Source organism: Phaethon lepturus, unplaced genomic scaffold, assembly GCF_000687285.1.
Source record: "Phaethon lepturus isolate BGI_N335 unplaced genomic scaffold, ASM68728v1 scaffold1493, whole genome shotgun sequence".
In the NCBI taxonomy this organism is placed as follows: Eukaryota; Metazoa; Chordata; class Aves; order Phaethontiformes; family Phaethontidae; genus Phaethon; species Phaethon lepturus.
In genome coordinates this window covers 1,030-12,021 of record NW_010529485.1, presented here as the reverse complement: position 1 = coordinate 12,021, position 10,992 = coordinate 1,030, and the positions used below count along the sequence as shown (strand labels likewise).

General features: G+C 42.1%; 1 protein-coding gene across 1 annotated transcript in view; it reads left to right on the top strand.

Moving 5' to 3' along the window:
- PLXNC1 (plexin C1) overlaps positions 1 to 2,373 on the top strand; it is a 70,386-nt gene extending 68,013 nt beyond the window's left edge. Inside the window, exons 29-31 of the mRNA XM_010283940.1 lie at positions 226 to 366; positions 459 to 533; positions 2,211 to 2,373. Coding sequence (XP_010282242.1) covers positions 226 to 366; positions 459 to 533; positions 2,211 to 2,315 — 321 coding nt within the window. The 3' untranslated portion in view covers positions 2,316 to 2,373. The remainder of the gene's footprint in view (positions 1 to 225; positions 367 to 458; positions 534 to 2,210) is intronic.
- The last annotated feature ends 8,619 nt before the right edge of the window (positions 2,374 to 10,992 follow it).

Sequence of the window (10,992 nt, the reverse complement as noted above, 5' to 3'; positions counted from 1 at the left end):
GCAGGAATAATTATATGGCAACTGTCATGAAACACAGTGCGCTGTTACTGAGGTCCTGCGTCTGTTCTTCATTTTATAACCTTGATTCCTTGCATATAACCACTGCAAAGAGAAATGAGTCACACAGAGAACAGACACAATTAGATGCAATTAAGTATGTGGAGGTGGAACCTTAGGAAATCTGTGCTGTGAAAACTGACAAGGCTTCAAATATTTTCTTTTAAGGAAGCACCAACAAATAAACTTCTCTATGCTAAGGACATTCCACTTTACAAGAAGGAGGTGAAAGCGTACTATAAAGCCATCAGGGATCTGCCTCCATTGACCACTTCAGAGGTTGAAGAATTTCTAACTCAGGAATCTAAGGTATGGTTGAGAAGCAGAAACTTCATTTGCTTTCATGTTAAGTTTTTTTTTAAAAAGGAGAACTATCTGACCAGAACTGTTTTGTGTTTTAGAAACATGAAAATGAATTTAATGAGAAAGTGGCCTTGATTGAAATCTACAGATACGTAGTGAAATATTATGATGAGGTAAGCACATCTGCTATTCCTGCTTAACCCTTTAATGTTAACTTGCTACCTCAGGCTTGAAAGTTGGGCTTGGCGAAGTAGCAAGGGCTGGCCTGGTGTGCGACTCCCTGGGTGCCCCTCGGGGATGCAGCCGAGGCTGCTCCTGCCTCTGAGCTCTGTGGGGCCAGAGCAGCGCAGCCCCTGGGATGGCTGGAGCCCCCACCTCTCGGAGGAGTCACGGGCCAAAGGTTTGTAAACGCAGCTTTGCTGTCACCGCTGTATTTCACAGTAGCGATAAAATTCTCCCTGCAGTTTTGAGAAAGTTCCTATACAGCCTAGACTTCTTGTTTTACCATGTTTGCAGAGTGTCTGCTAATGCCTGTCACAACTCCTGTGCATGTGCTCCATTTCCCTGGAGATTCAGAGATCAGATTAGACTGTAGCACCAGGGATCTCGATTTAGCAGGCAGTACCAACACCTCAGCAGAGCACACTCAGCCTTACAGCAAGAGGTGTCTGCTCCTTTCCCATCATAGCCCTCTTACGCTCTGCCCTAATAGTCTTTCTCCTAAAGAAAAGCCGCAATAGCGTCCCGTCGCTGCTATTGCTCACAAAAGAAATCTTTTTTTGACTGAAAGCACTTAGGCACAGGCTACCTCTAAGCTGCTTTGTAAGAAAATCCCTGCCCTCCCCTTTGCACGGTAGGATTCTCCACTCCATTTTGCTCAGCATCCTTAACAGAGGCTGCATGTGCCTGCCCAGGGACGCAGATAAGAGCCGGCTGGGGCGTGTTGCCTGAAGGCCTCCTTACCACTTCCAGCAGGTTGTCTGGGTCTCCCAGCAACCAGACCTTTCTCTCTTTCGTCCCCAGCAGCACAGCATCAGCACTTGCTCTAATCATCCAGCTCTCGGTCACTTGTTAGCTGGCTTACCACTTCTGATCTCTAACATCTCAGATTATCTGTGTTCAGCATCAAACCTTTGCCTCTTAGAAGAAGTTTGGGGTGATACTTGGTATGGGACTACACTTTATTAAGCTCATTAAAATTGCTGACACAGGAGACTTCAGAATACTTTCTTATCTCAGTGCCCATTTTTGCTTTTTGGAAGCTAGTACTGGCTAAACTTAAACCACGATGCCCATCCTTGGAAGGAAACCCTCCCTCTGCTCTTCCACCTCTAGCTTTTGACTGGGAGCAGCTAAACCTCATTCATTGTTTGCTGAGACCTCAGTCCCTCTGTAGAGTTGCCAGCAAAGGGTTTTCAGACAGCAGTGGTGCTCCTTCCTATCATCTGGGCCAGTGCCAAGTGGGCCGGTTAGAGGCAGCAGTTTATTGCCCTCAGTTCATAGGGCAGAGGAAGAGAAAATATCATTTGCAAATCTGCTCTCGGGTAAAATGGAGTGCTGGCCTTGCCTCACACTTCAAGAGATGAACATTTGTTGGATTTGTTTGGGTTTTTTTGCTTGGCTCTGTCATTCTTTTGTGGAAGTGTTGCAAATCCTGTAATCATAATGACTTGAAAGGAAAACTACCAAAATAAAGTGTTAAAGTCAGAAAAGAATGTTTACATATAGGCAGGCATTCAGATGGATTTTTCTGCCAGTAGTTGTTGGAATGCAGAAAATCAAGCTTTAAAAAGCAGCAAGTAAAATAAGCACTAAGAAAATTATTCTCTTTTTTTGCAAATTGTTAACAGATTGTCAGCAAACTCGAGCGAGAACGGGGGTTTGAAGAAGTCCAGAAACAGCTCCAGCAAGTAAAAGCCTTATTTGATGAAAAGAAAAAATGCAAATGGCTCTGAGCAGAGCCCTGACTCACAGCATCACTGAGGGGGGCTTTAAATAAGCGCTACTGCTCCCAAAACTGTTTTGACTGACTCTATGTACAGGGTTTTAAACATTTGGACACTCTTCTTCACTCTGACCATTCCAAGTAAAAGCTACGTTTGGGAATGAAGTACGGGCAGGCTTACATCTTCAAACGTGGGCATGTGAAAGCGAAAGTGAGTGTAGCATTGGCAGGGCCAGCATTTTTAGGTACTTGAACACACAGACCTTTTGGTTCAAAAATACTGCCTAAGTAAGCTTTCTGCTTACCTGAAAACAAGCTCGTAGGAGATGCACAAAACACGCTGCAAGTTCAGAGCTGCCTGTGTGAACTTGTGAGTTGCTTAGCTCTTTTTTTAAGAGAGAAAGGTGATGTTTCGCCACATCCTTTCAGCAGCCTTGGCAATCTACGAGGCTGAGCTCCGGCTTCAGAATAGGGGTCAGCTGCAGTTTCCTTCCTTCCAGGCAAACGTACACTGGTTCCTGTTCAGAAAAAAAAAACAAAACAGCACCAAAGTGACACTTAGGACAAGTGTGCTTAGCAGAAGAAGTGGATTTGAAGTCCAAATGCCACATGGCAGGACTTCTCTTCCTTAGGTTATAAATTCCACATGCAAAGTGAAGCCAACCACTGAGCAGGGAGGGAGGGAGGCTTTCGGAGAAAGGCGCAAGACCGGCATCAGTCTGTGTTTACATTTCTACCTTTCCATCCTTAAATAAGCTGTGAAACACTTGTGAGCAGCGTCACACATGAAACCTCCGTGCAGCTGCACCGCATCGGAACAGCGCTGTGATTTGCTGAAGCAGCTGACGATGGCTGCGCTTTGGTGCACAAACCTGTACTCGGGTGCACGATCGGCCCGTGCATCAGTGCCGACAGGCCTGGCCAGCCTCGCCATCCCTGTGCAAGGGCCTCACGTATCTAAAGCCAGCGTTACTCTCTTTCAGGTTGTCCGCACAAAGGCTTTGCCAAAAGAGGGTTATTTTACTAACGTGGGAGAAGAGAAGGGCTGGTAGAATCCCTGATGCTGTACGAGAAACTGATATAAACATGATAGATGATAGTTAGTTAGGGCTGCGGGGGAGGCACCTGCCTTAGTCCTGCTAGGATGTTTTTTGAGGCTTGGCCATTTTCAAAGGAGGGGTCCATTACATTTGCATTGGTGGCTAAAGTTAGCCTGGCTGGAAAGCAGGTGTGTGGCCACGCTGCTGAGAACAGGCTGGTGCAGTGGCTACCATGCAAAGCCCTGGAGGAGCATCGCCTGCCGCCCCAGCGCGGTCCTCCCCTCCACTACAGCTGAAATCTCTTGTTGCCGCGGACTCTGCTTCAGTCACACACGGCGCCTCGGCTGCAGCCTGCCCTTGGGTTTGAGGTAAGGCAGGCGTTGGTGAGACGGAGATACATCCCCACACCTTTCTTGAGGGTCCCACCGCTGGAGGTGAGCGGTGTAGCGCAGTGGCCCACAGGAGAGGGAAGAGCTGTCCCCTGCCATGGCAGCAGCGAGGGTGCCACCGGGCTGTGACCGGCACGGGCAGCCCGGGTTTGGTGTAGAAAGTGTATGCTGGGGCTGTGACCAGACAGAGATGCCTTCGTGGGGCTCCCAGGCAGTGCGGCGCTCCAAACATTTGCTGCTGTGCGCCGCTGCGTCGGAGGAGCCCAGAGGCTGGCCGGCCCACTTTTTTTGGCTTGGCTCCAGAGGCTTCCAGCCGCAGGTACCAGGCAACAGTCCCACGGCACGCAGCTGGGCAGCGCCGGTGAACGCTAACCGCGCTTTCGCAGAAGCAAGGCCGCCCGTCAACATGGAAAAAAAGCAAATGCAAAAACACGTTGCCTACTGGTCTGCCCCCTCCCTACCGTGTGATGGCACAAATTGTACCTCTTGCATATCAGAGAGGGCAGCTGCCAACCCATACTGTGATGGCTTTTTTTGTTTGTTTGTTTTTAATTCAAGTCTTACACTTGCTATTAAGTTTACACTTTATACTTGATGGAATGTATGGCTTTGTTCAGGAAACTGCACTACAATGTTGCAGTACTTTCAGCAGTTCTTTTCTCTGCCTGGCACAATATACTGTCGTAAGTTTAATATTGATTGGAAAAAACCCACCCCACCCCAACCTGTCTTGCCCTCTGTCCTAAAGGAGTGGACCATGGCTTGAGTAGCACTTAAGCTTAGAATACCTGTATTTAAGGGCTTGATTTTTATCATTCTTAACCTAACCTTTTAAAGCAGCATCAAATAAATAAAGCACAGTAATTAATATTAAAGGAGGGGCATGGAGCAGTTCACTCCAGTTCGACAGATGTCTCAGCAGTTGCGTTCCACTTCAGGTGTTTGCTGGCAGTGCACTTGAATGAACTGTGATAGTTTTGTTCAACAGTAACCTTCTGTACAGGCAGAAAAAAAAGCAAACCCAACATTTCTGCTTGAAAAGCTGTAAAATATAATCTGTTTGCGTGGGTCTGATCCTGTGAACTTCACTATATGTGTTTATATGATGAGGAAATGGAAATCAGTCCTATTCTGTATTTGTACTACTGCTTGTTTGCTACAATAGCTTTAATGATTTCTAGAGATTTAAGTATGTGTTGAAGCAGGCCGTATAGCTTTAGCCTACAGCCTGGAATAGGATTATTGCCTTTTATTCAAGCCTCTTAAACAGCGTCACTCTGTTAGTAAGCCATTTAAAGTCATGCTGGGACTTTGTAACCCATCAAGTGGATCTCACGAAGTGATGTGAAGTATAATTTAAGTGATTGTGGCTCTTTTGGTAGGTTTGGGTCAGCACACAAAACATTGGCATACCTTCCATATCTGCAAATCGCTGTTACTGTTACAGGGACAAAAACAACCACCTCTGACTAAAGCTGGATTATGGCAACCCAACAATTCGAATAGCATTCTCTGAAATGAAAGCAAACTTCTCTTTAACTTCTTTTCACATGTTTACAGGCAAACTGCTATGGCGAACAGCGTATTTTCTAACACTAGCTTACAGAGCATTATTTTGCAGTCACCTAGCATAAAGTCAAATCTTACTAATGTGTGAAGTAATTCCTGTTGTACAGAAGTTAACCTGTTGTTTAAAATGAATGGTTAAAAAAAAAAAGTGCAAATGACAAATACATGTTGGTGTTTGTATGGGTTTATCTAGAATAAAATGCATTTGGAGGTTATTTTGATTAACTTTCATACTTTAAAATGGTTAAAAGCAAGCAAGCACAGCTTGTAGTGGTGCCAGGGTCATGCAAGAAAGATGCTGACTGACGTCAGCTGGGTGGTACAGCACGCTCCCAGCCCTGCAAGGGCAAAGTACACATGTTAAAAGCCATCTCCAAAAGTGGTGTCCCCATGACACCTCCACACAGCCTTCAGGAGCCGCACTACAATGTCATTGCTCTAAGCCTTCGAGGCCGATGATGCTTTTTAAAAGCTAAAAAGCGAGGGTAACCCGGTAACTGCTCTTTCAGGAGAGGGTGCTGCTGGGACAGAAAATTCAGTTGAAGGCAAAAAGCCCCAGAGGGACAAGGAAAGGGAGCCCACAAACCAGTAGATAACCATTGTTCTTCCTCCTGCCATTACCCTTCATCTGCCCCCCCGAGGCTCCCCTAGTCTCTAGAAACTGCCCTCCCTATGCCCCAAGGGCGGGTGCAGCCATCCACACAGGAACTGGAGGCTGGAGCGAGCTAGCTCCTGGAAACCGTCGGGTTCCTACCAGTAAACCTTAGGGAACAGCGCATTTGGCAGAGCAGTCTCAGGCACAGGCAGTTACTTTCTTCCAAATTAATCCTACAAGAGACAGTAGAAATAGCTGCTGTTACTTCTAATGCTTACTCCGTTTTCCTCAGAAAGTCTTAACAAGTTCCCTCAGAAAGCGCAGCACAATCCCGATGCGTGCCGTACGGAAAATCAGAAAGGCAGCCTGTGGAGAGAAAAGCTGAGTCAATGACAATGATGTCACCATATGCAGTGTAGTTATTCGGTTGTCTGTTACTACAGTCTAATAACAATACCAAAAAAGCTATTAGAAGAATTTGCTCTGCATATCTCACTGTCTCATACTTTCACTGCAGTATTTGGGGGAAAAAAACAAAACAAAACAAACCCCAAAAAACAGATACCATCATTCCTACACTTCCAGGAGAGTTTTCACTATCAAGTCATAAAAATGAATTGATCCTTTACAAGTTCGTTACTAAACTGATAATGAAGAAAAAAAAAATTTAAACAAACACATTCAACCTTTAATAAATAATTTTATTTTAGTTAAGTAAACAAATTACAGTAGTAAGAAATAAAACATACATTTTCATAGTGTCAAGGCAATTTGTTATACTTCATCTCTACTACATTGTACTAAGAAAAACGATTATTGCTTATTCCCGTTTTAAAAACACAAGAGGCACATTGTCAAGGGCAGCAAATAGCACTTTTTCCACTTCATTTCATCCTCTCTAACTGCACGGGAACTTCAAAATAACAATCCCAATGTAGATTGCAGCATTGTTAATGATCACAACAGCAACCCAGCAAAACTCCACACCAATACAGTAACTTCTACATTGAAGGAGTAAGAGGATATTATCAAATAAGTTTTAAAGGATTTATCAAAACAATTTGATTTTCATTTTTATTTTCAATGTCAGCACAAACCGAACCTTGATAAGTGTTTTTTAAAGTTTTGTGTGATTTTTTTGTGAGATTATTTCATATAACCAAATTCATATTTCCAAGTAACTTTACATCATTTATATAAAAACATTTCAAAATAGAGTTAATCTTTCAATGCTTTTGTTTTGAACCATTACATTTGATAATTTATGACACTATATCAAAAATAAATACAAAACTATGCAGAATACATTTTATGCTATTCAGGCACACACAAGCATGTTTTTGGCAAAACATTAAAAGGATGTAAAAAGGATAAGCTACTGAAAACTAACAGCATGTAGAGTTTGCAAATTTTATTTGGAGTCCTCACTTTGTGCATCGCCTTCTCCAGCGACCTTGTTTCTAGCCAAGTCCCTGTACACACCCATTGTTACTCGCTCTCTAGATGGGCCAAGATCTTGCAGCTGTTTTCTCTGTGTAGTTTCTAGTTCTTCCAACCGCTTGCGAAGCAGGGAAAGCTCTCTTTGATGCTGTTCCTCCTTGAAATTAAAAAAAAAAAAAGGTGGCTATATTACATTTTGCACACCTACAAGGGACCAAAAGGAGCAATAATTTCATTTTCTTTAATTAATGGTTTTAAAATAAAAAATGTGACATCCAAAATACCCTTATTCATTAAATATTACTCCTCAATGTTTTGCGGGTATCGTTCTGACATTCTTGATGAACAGCATCAGCAAGCAATACACGAGTAGGCATTCCTCCTCTCAGATGAGGAGGCACGCAGACCTGAGGGCTCAGTTACCCAGAACCTGTGCACTCTGCCTGATCAAGCTCAGCCAGAGAGATTTGCACCCTCAGAAGCTCACCAGAGTAAGTAAAACTCTTAACCACACAAGAAATCAAAAGCAGCAATACTGCATTCTAATAATGAAACCATAGTGTGAGAACAACACTGTGGTATTTCTGCCCAGAAGGAGCCACTTAAAGCCTCTCCGGAAAAGGACAAAGTATGGAGAACCAGGTTAAAGCTACCCATTCATTACATTCTGTGACATATCATTTGTCTTTCAAGAACTCCTCTGTCTTGTGAGGAAGGGAACATGACTCGAAGCATTCCTCAAAGTTTCCTTTCTCTGTTCGAAGATCAAATACTCCTTCCTTAAGACTAAGGTCTGTAACGAAGGAATGTTCTGGTACCCTTTGTTGTATTATTTTCACAACTTGTAATACATCACCACCTGAAGAAGGGGGAAGGACACTTCAGGCCCAGGAGGCAAGGCAGACGACGACATTATACTGACTGGATTAAGTGACGGAATGTTAGGATTCAGAATTAAACTCCGGAATTCATTGTGCCTACGTTGCAAGTCCTTCAGTCTCTTCTGGAGGCGTGCGTATTCTTCATAGGAAACATTCTGCCTAGGAAATAAAAAATTCCTTAGTGCACAAAATCTTTATTATCCCAGCACAGAAGCACATCTCTCCATGAGTACTCTGCCATTTACTATCCCTGTGAAGCAAAAGCATATATCAGAAGAACTGGAAAGTGGAAAACCTGTGTATATTCTTCTGCCTAAACATCTATCTAAAAGTTCCTCTACATATTAAGCTATCTGCTGTATTACAGATTAAAATTTACATTGAGTAAATTAAGTTTTTAATAGCATTCACAGTAGTGAGCCACATTAAATTAATTATTTTAATCAAGCCCTCCATAGGTGCTCAATGAAGAGGAAAAAACCAGGAGTTTGTCTTTCAAAAAGGATGCTAAGTTTGTTTCTCTTGCAATTCTGAAGTCTTTTTCACTTCCTTCTTTTGAAGGGATTCCTGCAACTGCATCTATCAGGCATTTTTCCTCTATTTCACCCTGAAGAGACAGCCCTGCAGTTGTCTCGTAAGCTCTCAGCTGCCCATCCTGAATGGACTTCCATTCAAAGGCTTCTAATGCTGAAAATGTCATTAGATTGGATTCCAGTTGCTAAGTGTCGTGTATCTTCAAAAATACTTCATATTTCTAAGTCAGATCTTGGGCATATACCATTTTCAAGCAAAGAAAATGCAAAGTTTATTACCTATTTAACACCTGATTTTCTTTTTCTAGTTCTTCTATCTTGGCTTCTAGAAGTTCTAGTTTCTCTTGCATCCTCCTTTGTTTATTGTCATTGAGAGTCTTTCTCTGTCAAACAGATATTTCAGACAGATAAGTAATGCCTTGATATATTAGATCCTGTAAAAATTAAATCTACCACTGTACGTGGCTTCAAGCTGTGATAGTTTTTAGGATTTTCCTTCCTTAAGTAGAGGTGCTGTGTTGTTTCATAGTTCTGAACCCCCATGATGGGAAACAAAACAGATGGGAAATGATCCATAGCTGCAACTGAAAGATGCACAGCTGTCAATCACTTGTTGGTCAGTGACTTACTGTACAAACAAAAACTACCTGTATTTGAGAATTACAAAAGTCATTCTCTAAATGACTATGTACAAATAAATATATATGACCCCCCAACAATTATATGCTTGCTTTTTTTTTTCTTCTTCTTCTTCTTTTTCCCCTAATGTTGACTCAACTTTTTACAACCTTAAAAGCTACTGGTAAGTTTCATAACCTGTATGTGTCCAATATACAAAACCACAATTTAGTCTTGAGCTTTTATAAACAATTAATCGGCTTTTCCTTTCAAAGTTATTTCATATGAAACAAGCTTAGGAAAAGATACGAAATTTTAATATACCATCAAGGAAAATATAATTTGTCTAGTATCTGAAATATCATCCTTACTAATCAAGGAGTCCACCTCTTAAATAACCATACACACACACATACGCACACCTCGCATCTTTGATGGCATTATAACAAAGTTGTTAGCTGTAACATTCTTCTGCATATTGCTTCAACCTATTTCTACACCAGTCTTGAAGAACCTGATATATTTTGTTACTATATACAATAGACTGCAAATACACTCAATATTAAAACAATTCTAGCTGGTCAAAATAAAGCTGAACTTTTCATAAGGTGGATGCCACATAAAGGAAGAGTCAACATGCCTTTTTCTGAGCAACAGCAGCTCGACATAGCTTGTTCTTCACTTGGTTGTATTTCTCTTCTTTCTCTGTGATGCACTGAGTGAGCACATGCTTCTCCTCCAGCCATTCTATACGTTTGTGTTCTAAAGTCCTTTGAAAAAAAAATCAAGTAAAAAGATTAAGAGGATATATAGACAAAGCAGTGTGTTGAATCAGAACCTTAAGGCTCTTAAAATAGATGCATCTTTTCACAGCTGCTACCTTTATGAACTTGAAATTATCCGATTTAAATCTGATTGTGCTAACAATCTAATTGTGACTAACAACATTTGAGCCTGTGCATTAACGTCATCCTAGGTTTTGTTCAACTATGAAGCAAATTTTGAAAACTGATTCCAATAAGCTAGTTAATTGTTGGATGCTTGTTCGTTTGGTAACACGCCTCGCAGAAAATTTCTAAATTCAGATAAAATAATCACACTGGAACACAACAGTGGACACCTATGCCAAACATCAGTTGTCAGAAGAGCTGACAATTACCGTCTCTGAGAGGTAAAATGTAAAAGAATAGGTTGCTGCCCTGTGTGGTCTACTACACCTTTGTAACAGAGAAGTACAGACTATGTGCTCCTGACCAGAACAAACATCAACACAACAAGAAGCTCCCACCGATATGGTTCCTAGACAACATTGCAGCTGAACACACACCAACAACAACATATGTTACTTGTTTAGGCCTTTGCATGGTTAAAACATACTAAAATTAGGCTGTGTTCACTAGCAGTGGATAGGAAAGGAGCCAGTTTCTCTCTGCTGCCTTGTTTGTTTAGGCTGCCTGCATTGTGGGTCAATGTAGACAAGAGCTAACTGCATATTTAACTAAATTACTATAAAAAAAAATAAAATTGTTAGGGTCTGTGTGGCAATTTTTAAGAAATGCAGTCCAAGGCTTGGTACCAGTGCATCCACACCACTCCAGTCCTGGGCCGATGCAGTTTCCCTA